Here is a 15,924-nt window from a genome sequence, read left to right on the forward strand (position 1 = left end):
CGCAGTACTTGGATGTAATCTCAAAAACGACAGAATGATCTCTGTTCGTTTCCATGGCAAACCATTCAATATCACAGTAATCCAAGTCTATGCCCCAACCAGTGACGCTGAAGAAGCTGAAGTTGAACGGTTCTATGAAGACCTACAAGACCTTTTAGAACTAACACCCAAAAAAGATGTCCTTTTCATTATAGGGGACTGGAATGCAAAAGTAGGAAGTCAAGAAACACTTGGAGTAACAGGCAAATTTGGCCTTGGAATACGGAATGAAGCAGGGCAAAGACTAATAGAATTTTGCAAAGAAAATGCACTGGTCATAGCAAACATCCTTCCAACAACACAAGAGAAGACTCTACACATGGACATCACCAGATGGTCAACACTGAAATCAGATTGATTATATTCTGTGCAGCCAAAGATGGAGAAGCTCTATACAGTCAGCAAAAACAAGACCGGGAGCTGACTGTGGCTCAGATCATGAACTCCTTATTGCCAAATTCAGACTGAAATTGAAGAAAGTAGGGAAAACCACTAGACCATTCAGGTATGACCTAAATCAAATCCCTTATGATTATACAGTGGAAGTGAGAAATAGATTTAAGGGCCTAGATCTGATAGATAGAGTGCCTGATGAACTATGGACTGAGGTTCATGACATTGTATAGGAGACAGGGATCCATCAAGACCATCCCCATGGAAAAGAAATGCAAAAAAGCAAAATGGCTGTCTGAGGAGGCCTTACAAATAGCTGTGAAAAGAAAAGAAGTGAAAAGCAAAGGAGAAAAGGAAAGATATAAGCATCTGAATGCAGAGTTCCAAAGAATAGCGAGGAGATAAGAAAGCCTTCCTCAGCGATCAATGCAAAGAAACAAAGGAAAACAACAGAATGGGAAAGACAAGAGATCTCTTCAAGAAAATTAGAGATACCAAGGGAATATTTCATGCAAAGATGGGCTTGATAAAGGACAGAAATGGTATGGACCTAACAGAAGCAGAAGATATTAAGAAGAGGTGGCTAGAATACACAGAAGAACTGTACAAAAAAGATCTTCATGACCCAGATAATCATGATGGTGTGATCACTCACCTAGAGCCAGACATCCTGGAATATGAAGTCAAGTGGGCCTTAGAAAGCATCACTACAAACAAAGCTAGTGGAGGTGATGGAATTCCAGTGGAGCTATTTCAAATCCTGAAAGATGATGCTGTGAAAGTGCTCACTCAATATGCCAGCAAATTTGGAAAACTCAGCAGTGGCCACAGGACTGGAAAAGGTCAGTTTTCATTCCAATCCCAAAGAAAGGCAATGCCAAAGAATGCTCAAACTACCACACAATTGCACTCATCTCACATGCTAGTAAAGTAATGCTCAAAATTCTCCAAGCCAGGCTTCAGCAATACGTGAACTGTGAACTTCTAGACGTTCAAGCTGGTTTTAGAAAACGCAGAAGAACCAGAGACCACATCGCCAACATTCGCTGGATCATCAAAAAAGCAAGAGAGTTCCAGAAAAACATCTATTTCTGCTTTATTGACTATGCCAAAGCCTTTGACTGTGTGGATCACAATAAACTGTGGAAAATTCTGAAAGAAATGGGAATACCAGACCACCTGACCTGCCTCTTGAGAAATTTGTATGCAGGTCAGGAAGCAACAGTTAGAACTGGACATGGAACAACAGACTGGTTCCAAATAGGAAAAGGAGTACGTCAAGGCTGTATATTGTCACCCTGCTTATTTAACTTATATGCAGAGTACATCATGAGAAACGCTGGGCTGGAAGAAGCATAAACTGGAATCAAGATTGCCGGGAGAAATATCAATAACCTCAGATATGCAGATGACACCACCCTTATGGCAGAAAGTGAAGAGGAACTAAAAAGCCTCTTGATGAAAGTGAAAGAGGAGAGTGAAAAAGTTGGCTTAAAACTCAACATTCAGAAAACGAAGATCATGGCATCTGGTCCCATCACTTCATGGGAAATAGATGGGGAAACAGTGGAAACAGTGTCAGACTTTATTTTTTGGGGCTCCAAAATCACTGCAGATGGTGACTGCAGCCATGAAATTAAAAGATGCTTACTCCTTGGAAGAAAAGTTATGACCAACCTAGATAGCATATTGAAAAGCAGAGACATTACTTTGCCAACAAAGGTTCGTCTAGTCAAGGCTATGGTTTTTCCTGCGGTCATGTATGGATGTGAGAGTTGGACTGTGAAGAAAGCTGAGTGCCAAAGAATTGATGCTTTTGAACTGTGGTGTTGGAGAAGACTCCTGAGAGTCCCTTGGACTGCAAGGAGATCTGACCAGTCCATTCTGAAGGAGATCAACCCTGGGATTTCTTTGGAAGGAATGATGCTGAAGCTGAAACTCCAGTACTTTGGCCACCTCATGCGAAGAGTTGACTCACTGGAAAAGACTCTGATGCTGGGAGGGGTTGGGGGCAGGAGGAGAAGGGGACGACAGAGGATGAGATGGCTGGATGGCATCACTGACTTGATGGACGTGAGTTTGAGTGAACTCCGGGAGTTGGTGATGGACAGGGAGGCCTGGCATGCTGCGATTCATGGGGTCGCAAAGAGTCGGACACGACTGAGCGACTGAACTGAACTTCCTGTTGCAGAGCAGAGGCTCTAGGTGCATGGGCTTCCACAAGCTCAGTTGCTCTGAGGCAGGAATCTCCAGGGAATTATTCTGAGTTAAAAAAAAAACAAAACCCAGTCCCCAAAAGTTACATACTACATGATTCCATTTATATAACATTTTGAAATGAAAAAAACTAAAGAGATGAAGAACAGATTTGTGTTACCTATGGTTGGGAATACGGGGTATGGGAGAGGAATGGGCATGATTATAAAGCAGCAGCATGAGGGATGTTTGTGGTGATCAAATATTTCTAGATATTGATGGTAGAATAGTTACATGAATTTACACATAGAACAAAACTGCACAGGCCTCCTCACATATACAAATGAGTGCATATAAAACTGGCAAACACTGAATAATGATTAGGTCAATGTCAACTCTCTGGTTTTGTACAACTATATTGTACTATGGGTATACAAGATGTTACCATTGAGGAAAACTGAGTGAAGTCTGCACTCTTTTTGCAATTTTCTACGACTCTATGATTATTTCCAAATAAAATGCTTTTAAAAAAAAAAAGGTATCCAGGCTTCTGTTCCAAAAGCCCCAAACTGTGTGCATCAAAAGACACCAGTCTCTAAAAGAGACAGGAAATCATTTTGGAGCTCTCTCTTCACAGAGATGGTCTGCAATCCACTGCTTGTCCTCTAATCAACACTTACTGAGTGTCAGCTGGGAGTCGGGCCTTGTGTTGGAAGCTAAGTGATACAAAATGAATGATTTATGATCCATTTCTATGCGCTCCCAACCTAATGCTAATTGTTGTTCAGCCACTAAGTCATGTCCAACTCTTTGCGACCCCCTGGACTGCAGCATACTAGGCCTCTCTGTCACTGTCTCCTGGGGTTTGCCCAAGTTCATGTCCATTGACTCGGTGATGCTTTCCAACCATTCAATGCTAATAAAAATGCCTAATATGATAAGAGCATTGGACTAGGAAGTCAAAAGAATTCTGTCCTCTGAGAAACACTTACTAGTCTTTTGATTTTGAACCAATCCTTTGCTTCTTGGTATCTTGACTTATTGACCTGCAAAATTTAAGAGAAGAGAATACATGTAAATAAATATTTTAAACATAACCTCAGTCCTCTGGATGGGTTCATGGAAATCTGAAATTACCTGAAATTGTATGCAGAAGTATATAAGTACATCCTTCTTCTAGGAAGAGATACTATAACTTTTTAAAAAAATAGATTTAGGGGGCTCATTGACCCATTAAAAGTTTAGAATAACTGAATCTGATTTTTGGATTTAATCTCCAAGGTCCCGGCCATTCTAAGGGTCCACAATTCTAGTAGATCTCTGAGATCTCTCCTTCCATCTCTAATATTCTGTGGTTCCAAGAGGGATGAAAGAAATGGGCTAGAACTCTTAACATTTGGAATTCCCACTACCACAAGTTCGTTCCCTTCTGCAAGAGGACAAGGATTCAATTTTTCACCATGGAATTTCAGGCTCTTTAGGATTCAATCTCTAATTGATCGTCCAACCTCAGTTATCACTTCTCAAGACTAGTTTCTCATGACTATCACTCCTCAGCCTAGTTTCCACAAAGCTTTGCTCCCATTCACTCTATGCCTTAGTCCACACAGGGCCATCTGCCTGGAACATCCCTAATTCCATCCTTTTTCTTCTTGAGTCTAGGTTTAAAGGTCCCCTTCCCAGTGAAGGCTTTCCAGGACCTCTCATCCTCACAACAGGCTTCTTAGCCTTGGATACCCACTGCCTGTTACCACACAGGAAACAGGACTATTGGTTCACTCAGGGCAGCAAACCCAGCCGCCAAGGTCGTGGCAGAGGAAGTAGAGGTTTGAAGCTGGTAGGTATAACAAACCCTAGACTCCTGTTTTTCCCACTGCTGAAAAGACAGAAAAATATCAGCTTTTAGGAAAGCAACCACCTGAGAGCAATAGTAAATCAACTATTCTGAATGTTAATGTAACATGAAACAACATTCTACTTCAAAGAACGAGAGGGAGTGGTGGGGACTAAGGTTGACTGGAAAAGAGTACCTTGTCTAAAGGAAGGAGACTGGCTCCCGCTAAAACATTAAAGATTCATTGTGAAGATGAATTTCAGGGTTTTCAGACTGTGAACACTGTTCTGTGAGGATCTACTTTAACTCAACTACAAGAGCACATCCTATGGGGTAGGCAAGTTTTATACCAGGGCCACTGGCGTGTTGATGGTTGTCAAAGAGGCCAACTCCTTCTGCGCAGAAATCAAAGGAACTACAAGGGTTATATAAAACCTTTCATAAAGGACCCGTCTTTCTGTTTTCTTGTCTGTAAAATGGGCATGATTGTGTGCATGTAGTCGTGTCTGACTCCTGTGACCCCATGAACTGTAGCCCACCAGGTTCTTCTGTCCCTGGAATTTTCCAGGCAAGAATATTGGAGTGGGTTGCCATTTCCTTCTCCAGGCAATCTTCCCTCTTCAGGGATCAAATGCTGATCTCCTGTGTCTCATGCACTGGAAGGTGGATTCTTTACCACTGAGCCATCTGGGAAGCCTTTAAATGGGCATGTGAGTTTGCTTGTGTGTGCCTAGTCGCTCAGTCATGTCCAACTCTTTGCAACCTCATGGACTATAGCCCACCAGGCTCCTCTGTCCATGGGGATTCTCCAGGCAAGAATACTGGAGTGGGTTACCATGCCCTCTTCCCAATTCAGGGATTGAACCCTAACCTAACCAACGGATCTCCCGCATTGCAGGCCAATTATTTGACCTCTGAGCCACCAGGGAAGCCCTAAAATGGGCATACGAAACATATTTGAGAGCCAGCTGTCAAACAGAATATACTATCACTTACCTAAGTGCAGTCAGAACTACATGCTTTTACCTACATCATCTCATTGAATTCTCCTTCCTGATGAAGTAGGTTCTAGTACATCCACATTTTACAGATAGTGAAGCTAGAGCTCAGAGACAGCAATTTACTTAATGAAGACAAACATTTAAAAAGACTTTTCTTTACCTGTGGCTCAGACAGTAAAGAATCTGCCTGCAATGCAGGAGACCCAGGTTCGGTCCCTGGGTCTGGAAGATCCCCCAGGGAAGGGAATGGCACCCCACTCCAGTATTCTTGCCTGAAAAACTCCATGGACAAAGAAGCCTGGCAGGCTACAGTCCATGGGGTCGCAAAGAGCTGGACACCACTGAGTGACTAACACTTTCACTTTTTCCCAAAGTCTTTACTATTTAATCCTCTCATCAACTCTGGCAAATAAACCTGCAGGAATTTCACCAAGGCAGCCTGACTCCCACATGGTAGCATGCTTTTACTGTTCAACGAATATATAATGAAAACCATGTATGGAATGCAAATTTTTCTGGCATCCACAATTTAAAAGTAAAATGACAGACATGAATTTTAACAATATATTTTATTTGACCCAATATATGCAAAGTATTATCAATCCAACATGTAACCAATATAAAAAATTATTGAGCTATTTTACATTACTTTCTTTTCATACTAAGTCCTGTGTGTATTTCACATGTCAGCACATCCCAATTCCGACTTGCCACATTTTAAGGGCTCGTAAACACGTGGCTAGAGGCCACTTTATGAGGCTGCTGCTGCTGCTGCTAAGTCACTTCAGTCGTGTCTGACTCTGTGCGACCCCATTGATGGCCTCCTCCCAGGCTCCCCCGTCCCTGGGATTCTCTAGGCAAGAACACTGGAGTGGGTTGCCATTTCCTTCTCCAATGCATGAAAGTGAAAAGTGAAAGTGAAGTCGCTCAGTCCTGTCCGACTCTTCACGATCCCATAGACTGCAGCCTACCAGGCTCCTCCGTCCATGGGATTTTCCAGGCAAGAGTACTGGAGTGGGGTGCCATTGCCTTCAACCTATATGAGACTACGCATTAGTAATCCTAAAGTTAAAAGCAGAACCCACAGAGCCACCTGTCTCTTGGTTTCAGAAGACAGGCATAATAATAATAATAATAACAGAGTTCTTGGGCATTTACTCTGCGCCATAAGACGGCCAACTTTTATTACTACATGTGTAGAAAACCTTGCACCCGCAACCAGGTGAGTGTACTGCCCTTCTCTTTCGACTGAGCCAGAGAACTTTCCCAAGTTGGGCCCTCCCCCAGTGCCTGACCACCGTCCCGTTGTCCTGCCACCAGCCGGGCGCCAGCCCGCGCGAGTCCTAGGCTCGCCACCATCCTAATCAGGGCCAAATACACAGGCGCGCTTGCAGGGGCGGACACAGGTCACCTGCAAGCTGAAGCGATCAAGGCGCGCCAAGACGCTTTTGCGCGCCTCCTCCGGCTTGGGCGGTGGCTTCGGCACCTGCTCCTCCTCCGACCCCTCCTCCGACCCCTCCTCCGGCTCCTCCTCCTCCTTCTCCTCCTCCGACTCCGACTCCTCCTCCTCGGACTTCTCTTCGAACAGGTGCTCCGAGGCGCCACCATCCGGAGCCAGCCGTGGCGAGCTAAGATTGGTCTGCAGCCCCGCAGGCGCCGCCACCTCCAGACCCGACGTGCGAACGCGAGGGGGCGCCGCTTCCGGGAGCCCAGACCCGGCTTCCGGACTGCTGTGCGCAGAGCTCATCATGGAGAAGGCAGCAGGCACGCCCACTTCCGGCCGCCCCAGGCGCTTCGCCGGCGCTGGTAAGCTCGGCGCGCCCTCCGCCCACCTCCCTCAGGGTCGCGCGCTCCGCCCTGTAGGGGAAGTCTCCTTTGCCCCGCCCCCTTGCAGACGCAGAGCTGAGCCAACAACGGCTGGACAAAGAGCGACGCGTGGAGCCAGAGTCATGGCGGCCACCGAGCAAAGCTTGGCTCCAGCCGGAACCTCCGCGCCACCCTCGGGGAAAGAAGAAGGAGCCGGCCCGAGCTCAGGCACGGAGGGTGACCCTGCGGGCTCCTCCTTGACTCCTGAAGCCCCACCATCTATCCCCGACTCCTCCAATCCCAGCGCCGCGGTCCCCGAAGCGAATGTTAAGCCTCCTGCGGCGGGCTCCGCCGCCCTAGACCTGCCTGTCGGACCCGCACCCCAGGGCCCTGCGCCGGTTGCCGAAGCCTCTCCGCGCTCCCCTCCAGGTCCTGGCGGCTCCCGGCCTGGCCCAGAGACTTTCCGCCAGCGATTCCGGCAGTTCCGCTACCAGGACGCTGCAGGCCCACGGGAGGCGTTCCGACAGCTTCGGGAGCTCTCCCGCCAGTGGCTGCGGCCCGACATCCGCACAAAGGAGCAGATCGTGGAGATGCTAGTGCAGGAGCAGCTGCTCGCCATCTTGCCCGAGGCGGCGCGGGCCCGGCGGCTTCGCCGCCGCACCGACGTGCGCATCACTGGCTGAGCGGCGGAGCTGCGGGCGACCCGAGTCAGGCACTCTGGACTGGAGCCATGATCGGGTCCGGGACCGTGAGCTTGGCTCCCCAATACGGGATAATGAAAAATGAGTTTTGGCAGTTCTTGCAATCTCGTGTGACCTTTCCGTTCGTCCTTTCCAGTGTTTATTTTCCCGAACCTATTTCCACCCTCTATGGTTAGTTGTGAAACCAACTGGGGGCCTATGAGAATAAAGCCTTTGTTTCTTATTTACTTGGCCTTCGTTGGCTTTTGTAGGATCATTATGTGTTGGCTATGGGTCTCCACATCTGGATATTTTTTTCCTGCGCGTTCCCTAGCGCCCCACATGGGTTTCCTTTGTTTGGTTGGAGCCTATGCAGTGAGGACTCGGCAGCCTGGTTCCAAATTCGCCTGTACCTCTCATTGGCTAGAATTTGAGCTTGTTTTCCTACCTCAGCGGATAGAGGACAGTGGTACAATCTTGTATGTGGCTGTGGGTCGTGCAGGCAAATAGGTGACTGTAACTAAGTGCTGATTTAACTGGCTGCTGCTATAACAATACTGCCCTCAACTTGCTCCATCAGCCTACCTTGTGGGCGCAGGCTTCCCCACAAAGGCCCAAGTTACAGGGCTGTTTTAACAAGCGTTCACTGCAGGTCCTTACCTAGAGAGGCTAGTTCTTGTGAATTCTGGTTTAAGCCTCCAGACCCCTCTCTCACCAAATTTTAGGCCTCTTGAAAGATTTTAGGAACAGATTTGGTGTGAACTGATGGATTATTTACATTGTTGGAGCTACTCATAACTTTCTAAAATAAGCATAATTGTTTAGGAAGGGAAGAGATTTGGCAAATAATAGGGAAGCTCTGCAGTTTAACTCCATTTCTTGAGTCTTCTGCACACCCAGGAAGGGAGCTGATTGGGGTCCAAAGTCGTTTGGCTTGGCTTTCAGAAGGGTCCTAATTGTCATGGGTGCCATCTTTTAATACAAGAAAGGCCAGACCTGTCTTCCCTGCACTGCTTTCAACAAGCAAAAAGGTAATAGTCCTGCAGCTCACACCACAGAGCATGAGTCAGTCAGCCTAGAGGGTGGTATGGGGCATTTTACTTTTGAATATTAGACACTTAAATGAATTCAAAAGTATTTTGTATACTTCCTTGGAATTTTGGATTTAAGCCTGCATCTGCTCCTACAGGGCTTCCCAGGTGGCTCAGTAGTAAAGAATCCACCTGCCAATGCAGGAGATCCAGGTTCGATCCTTGGGTTGGGAAGATCTCTTGGAGGAGGAAATGGCAGCTCACTCAAGTATTTTTGCATGGAGAATCCCAAAGACAGTGGAGCCTGGTGGATTACAGTCCACAGGGTCACAAAGAGTTGGACATGACTGAGCATGCATGTATGGCTACCTCCCTGCCAAAGATAAATCTATTTAGAATATAAAAGCAGACTTGCTTTAAAAGGTAATGTTTATGGAAAATTAATGCACATTAAGGATTGAGTAGATAACAAGTGACTGAAACGTAGCAACAAAAACCTGTTTTATTTTTCCAAATACAGATACAGAAGTTTGCATGTTTTGCAAATATTGCTTCAAAGCAACATTTCTATATACAGCGCCTTCTGTTCTAACAGCGCGTAAACATAGATATGTATCCACAGTGCAATGTTGGCTCATCAAGGGTCCACCTTGCATACACTCGTCACTTAAAGAAACAAAATGATTAGTCAAACCAGAACTGTTTTTGTCAAGGCAATTTTTCTTTTTTATAGGTGGATAGTTTTTCTCAAAAGAAAACTTAGGTAGTGTACATATTTCTAAATGGTAACAGTAATATTTGTAAAGAACAGTTTCCAGTGCTCCAGCTTGGGGTTAATTCAACTTGACCAAGGAATTGGGGATGGAGCCCCTCCAACATGGCTTTAAATTAGGGAAGCACACTGAAGTGATCAGAACTTCAGAGTCATCCCTGCTTCCCAAAGGACAAAAGTCACAATGAGTGAAAAGGGATTATTTCCTTTACAAAAAGCATAAAATAAACCCACTAATGACCACTTGGTAAAGTTAGGGTAACTCAGTTTCTTCTTCCATCTTGAAAAAAACGTGAGATTTGACCACCATTACAGCTTCCCCAGAAGTGACGGTCAAATGTGTTTTTAGGAAAGAAAAATCAGTAATTTAATAATATCAATACAAATCACTGTACCTCACAGTTGTGGCTACAGAAAATCATCCTGTTTCTTCCCTTTTCGGACAAGCATCACACAGTTCTTAAGATGTGGCCATCTGATAAATGGTACAAAATACAGACAGATGCCATGCACACTCCGTGAGCGTTTCTTCCCACACCGAAAGCACTAACATTAGCAATGGGAAGCAACCTCATAGAGGAATTGTGTCAGCTTTATCACAGATGTTGTAGCCACATGTATTCCCTCTGATACATAAGCTCCAGCAGGTCAACTTGCTCTATATTCATTTTATATCAAATGGCGAATTAAATCACTAGACAAAGCATTCCCTGAAACAGATCTTTGTACAGAGGCCCTTGTGACCACGATTACCTGTGCCGTAAAGCCTAACCATCCTGGAGGTCACCGGAGATCCTGTCATTGCTATTGAGATATTGGCTACTTCACGTTTACATAGTAAAGATTTGCAGCATATAACATTACAGATCCATAAACCCAGAATTAACTCGTGAGTGTTAATGGACAAATGTGCTTTGATTTTTGCCTTTAGTGATAGGAAAACTAAATGGTAAAATGGGTCATTCCTCAAAGCATGGAACAGTTTCTTTAACTTTACCTGGTAAGGAAAAAACAAAACAATTACACGTGGAACCGTAACCTGCGAGAGTAACAAATATTGTCTCCAAAGGTACAAATTGTACCTGGACCTTAAGCAGCATAATCACCTTGATCTCACAAAATAATACAAACAGGAAATTTAAAGTGTTAAAGTATATTAAAACAATTCTGAAAATGCTGACTACTGAACATATACCCTTCAGGGAAGGAGAAAAGCGGCAGATGTAGAATCTGGTTTCTTTACAACAATATAAAATAAGGTCATCCCCCAAACCACATCTTTGTAGCAAATCTTTACAGTGAAAGAGTTCAAATTTGGGAGAACCATTTTGGGGACATTAAATAGAACTGGTAAGCTGTCAATATTAAGAAGTGGGTAGAAAATGCTGTCCTTCGGGTTCCAGACCCTGTCTGCTTCCGTTTTGGGATTCCTCCTAGATTCTTATGACAGTGAGATTCTACTTCTTCCACAGGCTGTATGGGTTCTGCAACAAAAGACACAACCCAGCCAATTCTGGGGTGAAAGCATACAAAACTCATCCCCGGTACCATGAAGTCATGCAAGAGAGGTGGTGAGAAAGTGAAGAGTTCTAGGGAGAAGGCAGGCCGGCCCAGGCCTCTACTCCTTCCCAACCTCCACACAAGGGTGAAGTCATGACATTCCCACGAAGCTGGAAAAATGAAAATGATGCCTGCTGCCTAAATTCATGCCAGGCAGAAACCCAGAAGGCTTGGCATATGCCCCAACCTGACAGAGAAGTCAATTAAATAAGCTGCAAGTTGAATTTACAACTGTTTTCAACTACACTTTTTTGGCTCTCATTCCATTTATCATCAGTGGCACGATTTCAAGTGAAGTTTGTGCAAAAAGACTCACTCTCCAACAATGTGCACAGAAGAAGGGAATCCCAAGAGTCTATCTGCTACCTTCTTGGTAGGCTTTGAGATCAGAGTACCCTCCCTTCCAGCAGCCAAAATGGCCTCTTTGTCCAAGTCCATCACACCCCTGCCCAGATCCCTGAAGTCAGTCGGTGTCACGTGCATTCGGCATGCTAGGTTTATTTATTTAAATACGTGAAGCTCCTCCTGCAGGTACCCCAGGATTGTGCCCCCATTAGTCTGGGGTGCCCAGTTTCATGTTGAGCAGCAGAGCGCGATCTGCTGCACCTTGCCCAGGTCCGTCAGCAGCTGCTTGATGCAATGCTTGAGCTGCGGAAGCCTGGCCAGAGGCTCCGGGGGCTCCAGTTCCCCAGTGTAGTCCAGCCAGCTCTCCAACACTGTGGGCAAAAGAGAGACAGGACCCGGTGAGTTCCCAACACTTGATTTGCAAGAATGTCAGCACTTTATCTCATCTGACCACTAACCGGGGGTGGGGGAGCAGCAGGGAGGGGAGACCACTTCAGGCAACACTGACTCATCACCCTCTCTGGGAAGTACTACCCCTTGGACAAAGTTAAATGCTGCAGAGCAGTGCCATCTAATAGAAGTTTCTGTGATGATGGAAATGGGCCATGTCTGTGTTGTCTAATACCGCCACTACCCATATTTAGCTACTGAGCACTTAAAACGTGGCAAATACAACTGAGAAACTGAATTTAAATTTTATTCCATTTTAATTAGCTACACATAGCTAATGACTATTGCATTAGTCTATAGTCTAGTGGGCTTTGAGATACCCACCTTTCTCAGTGTTACTGCCCCACCTTCAGAGTGAAAGTGAAAGTGAAGTCGCTCAGTCGTGTCCGACTCTCTGCAACCCCATAGACTGTAGCCCACCATAGACTGTAGTCTATCATAGACTGTAGCCTACAGGCTTCTCCATCCATGGGATTTTCCAGGCAAGAGTACCTTCATAAGACCTTCCGATATTGAAAATCAGAAAGCCTGGTGTGTTAGCCTTCTGTTAAGAAAAGTGACTCTAACAGGACTTGAAAAGGTCTATTTTTATCTCCGTAAATTGATTTGTTTCATACTGATTCCTAGCATGAGTAGCACTGAATACTCTGATTTCATTTCCTAAATATTTAATGTAAGATGACCAGGTAATAAGTTTCCCAGGTGGTGCAATGATAAAGAATCCACCTGCCAGTGCAGGAGACAAAGGAGATGCAGGTTTGATCTTTGGGTCAGGCAGATCACCTAGAGGAGGAAATAGCAACCCACTCCGCTATGCTTGCCTGGGAAATCCCATGGACAGAGGAGTTTGGTGGGCTACAGTCCATGGGGTCACAAAGAGCTGGACACTACTGAGCACAACCAGGTAATAACAAAGTTGATTACCATTAGCTCAATATCTAAAAAGCTGTCTTGCTTCTGAGAGCATGATTTTTCTATAGAAAGATATTTTTTCTTTCCCAAGCCACTCCCTTAAGCTCTGGCGTTTGGGGAGAGGTCATCCAGGAACCCTGATTCTTTAACAAGAGCCCCCCCCGCCCCGCCCCCCACAGGCAGGCCTGAAGCTTGCCCCAGCCTGTCTGTAGTCTTTCTAGTCTGTGCACCAACCTGTACTGAGAACTTTCTGGACCCTCAAGCCAGAGGTGCAGAAAGAGGAAGACCATGCAGGGCCTGTTCCTCAAGCAATCTGCGGCCTTGCACACACTCCTCTGCCCTCTTCAGACCAGTCCTTCATCTTCCTCCCCACGTTTCTAAGCCCTTTGTCCCCTGCAAGCTATTTCTCAGGGAGCCCTCCTCCACTCTATAATCTGAATCTGGTCTCCGAGTCACCCGTGCTAGGCTATCACTTGCTCTCCTTGGGAACACTTATCCTGGGTTGTAATTAAAAATAATAGGATGGGGCTGCCCTGGTGGTCCAGTGATTGAGAATTTACTGTGCAATGCAGGGGACACCAGTTCCATCCCTGGTTCAGGAAAATCCCACATGCCACAGGGCAACTAAGGCTGGGTGCCACACACTGACTCTGTGCTAGAGCTTGTGAGCCGCAACACCAAGCCCACGTGCTGCAGCTACTGAGACCCCAGCACCCTAGAACCCATGCTCTGCAACAAGAGAAGCCATCGCAAGTGCTGAGCGTGTGTGTGTGCACTCAGTTAGTGTTGTGTCTGACTCTTTGTGACCCCATGGACTGTAGTCCACCAGGCTCCTCTGTCCAGGGAATTTTCTAGGCAAGAATACTGGAGTGGGTTGCTGTACCCTCCTCCAGGGGAATCTTTCCAACCCAGGGATAGAATCCATGTCTTTTATGTCTTCCTATATTGGCAAGCAGCTTCTTTACCACTGAGTCAGCTGGGAAGCTCACAATTGCTGAGAGGCCCCTGCTAAAGCCACTGGAACTACCTCAGATCTGGTTCAGGCTCACCTAAGATGCCCCCCAACACCTTGGTGACCCAGTAGGCACACACAGGGAGAAAGAAACAATCAGTGTGCAGACTAGAAGAGTCTAGCCCAGAGGTCCCCAAACTTCTGGCACCAGGGACCAGCTTGGTGGAATACAATTTTTCCATGGACAGGGGTGGTGAGGGGGGCAGATTTCAGGATGATTCTAGCGCATTACACTTATTGCGGTCATGGCTACGACTAAGTCACTTCAGTCGTGTCCGACTCTGTGCGACACTTATTGCACACTATTTCAAATCTAATGCTGCCCTGATCTGACAGGAGGTACCACCAGTCTGAGGCCCAGAGGTTGGGGACCCATGGTCTAGGCCACTCATAGTCTATGAACTTGGTTAGGAGGAGTGTTTGGAGCCGCTAAGGGGGAAGTCTTCTCTCTAGATCTGCAGAAATGAAGACCAGACACATAACTGTGGGAGCCAACAGCACCTCCTCTGGACCCCAGCATCCAGTCTGCCGGCCTTCTCTCCACACCAGGTGCTGGACCATAACCCCAAGTTTTTCTTTTAAGGAAGCTCAACGGTATAATGAGTGCAAACAAGGCAGAAGGTTATAAGAATAAAGTTTCATTTCAAATACCTTCCCCCAGACCATCTACATAGAGACCGTCTAGATAACATTAAAAAAAAAAAAAAAAAAATCTAATGCTAAAACATTCAGTGTTTTCATGCTCATTAAATATCTTTATCTTTTAGTTTTATAAGACTGTTCACACAACTACACAAGTTATTAAATAATGGTTAAATACTCAAACTGACATTTGTTAAAGTATAGTCAGTCAATATAACAGCTTATTAGATTTTTAAAAAGGAATATTATATACAAATTCCTATAAAGGCTCAGTTTATCTTGAGGTATTTAGATGAAATGAAGATAGTAGAAATAAAATGGGATTTTGAAGAATCTCAATTAAATACAACGCAAAGTCTGTTTACGTGAATAAAATCTTTAAACTTAAAACTGATTTTCTTGCTTCCGGTACCTCTCAGGGCCTGGAATGTAAGAATAGACAAGAGTATGCGGCCCCAAATGAGTTAAGACACATAAAGAGCACTCCGAAAGCCCAGAGAAGGGAGTTCAGGCTTCTCATCCTGGCCTGGCCACACTGTCCACTCAGTGAGCTCAGGGCTGGAGCAGCCCAAGCTGGGCGGGAGGGGGTACATCAGTGATTAAGTAAGTAGGCTCTGACCTCTCCTCTCGGGGCAGCTTCCTTTGGCAACAACAGAACCTTCGCCCTGTTTCTACGGTGCCTGAGCTTCTTCTCAGGGACCCAGAGTCAATTCCACAATTTTCAGTCCATCATTGGACCGTCTTTCAGCTTTCTACTAGCAAGGTTTTCCATAGACCTGGCATCTGTTATAGTTCTAAGGAGCTCAAGGAAACCTTTCAGGAGTAAAGAGAGAGAGAAACACTCTAGCTTTCAGCAACACCCTCACAATGGACCCTGGACTGGCCTGCAATCCCCAGTTCAGCAGGTTTGCCTCTGGGGCAGGCCAGGAAGCGTGTGGGCACATTAGCCTTTGTCCTCCAACAGGGCCATCCCTTTCCCAGTCAGCCACCTCTTAGCATCCTGCCTCAGTCACCCCTCCTGTAGCAAGAAACACAGCTCTCTCCAAGGCTCCACTTCAGTCCCTGGAGCTCCAGGAAGCCTTCCTGTTCTCGCTTCCCCTCTCGATAGCTGTCCTTCTCTAGCCTGACCTCACCCATACCCTGTGACCTTTGCTTATGTTAACACATGGGATTTTTCTTCTGAGTTATTTCATCCCCAATTATAGCAATAATAGCCTAGCTATCCTCAGAATCCGCAAACAAAACATTTAT

The 15,924-nt window shown here is 45.8% G+C and overlaps 3 protein-coding genes across 13 annotated transcripts in view; 1 reads left to right on the top strand and 2 right to left on the bottom strand.

The window, feature by feature from the left end:
- Positions 1–7,213, bottom strand: part of CNBD2 (cyclic nucleotide binding domain containing 2) — a 63,825-nt gene extending 56,612 nt beyond the window's left edge. For all 3 annotated transcript variants that reach the window (XM_044927695.1, XM_044927694.1, XM_044927696.1), the window contains exons 1-2: positions 6,875–7,213; positions 3,621–3,674 (exon numbers count right to left, since the gene is read on the bottom strand). In XM_044927695.1, coding sequence (XP_044783630.1) covers positions 3,621–3,674; positions 6,875–7,213 — 393 coding nt within the window. The remainder of the gene's footprint in view (positions 1–3,620; positions 3,675–6,874) is intronic.
- A 63-nt stretch (positions 7,214–7,276) lies between these two features.
- Positions 7,277–8,197, top strand: SCAND1 (SCAN domain containing 1). Its single transcript, XM_006072451.3, has one exon. The coding sequence runs from the start codon at positions 7,413–7,415 to the stop codon at positions 7,950–7,952; it is 540 nt and encodes a 179-aa protein (XP_006072513.3). The 5' UTR covers positions 7,277–7,412; the 3' UTR covers positions 7,953–8,197.
- Positions 8,198–9,464: 1,267 nt separating this feature from the next.
- Positions 9,465–15,924, bottom strand: part of PHF20 (PHD finger protein 20) — a 128,495-nt gene continuing 122,035 nt past the window's right edge. For 8 of the 9 annotated variants that reach the window (XM_006072449.3, XM_006072448.3, XM_006072447.3 and 5 more), the window contains one exon: positions 9,465–12,028. In XM_006072449.3, the coding sequence (XP_006072511.1) occupies positions 11,886–12,028 (143 nt within the window). In that variant the 3' untranslated portion in view covers positions 9,465–11,885. The remainder of the gene's footprint in view (positions 12,029–15,924) is intronic. The other variant, XM_044927692.1, reaches the window with a different exon arrangement.

The sequence above is a fragment of the Bubalus bubalis genome, chromosome 14, assembly GCF_019923935.1.
Source record: "Bubalus bubalis isolate 160015118507 breed Murrah chromosome 14, NDDB_SH_1, whole genome shotgun sequence".
Taxonomy (NCBI): Eukaryota; Metazoa; Chordata; class Mammalia; order Artiodactyla; family Bovidae; genus Bubalus; species Bubalus bubalis.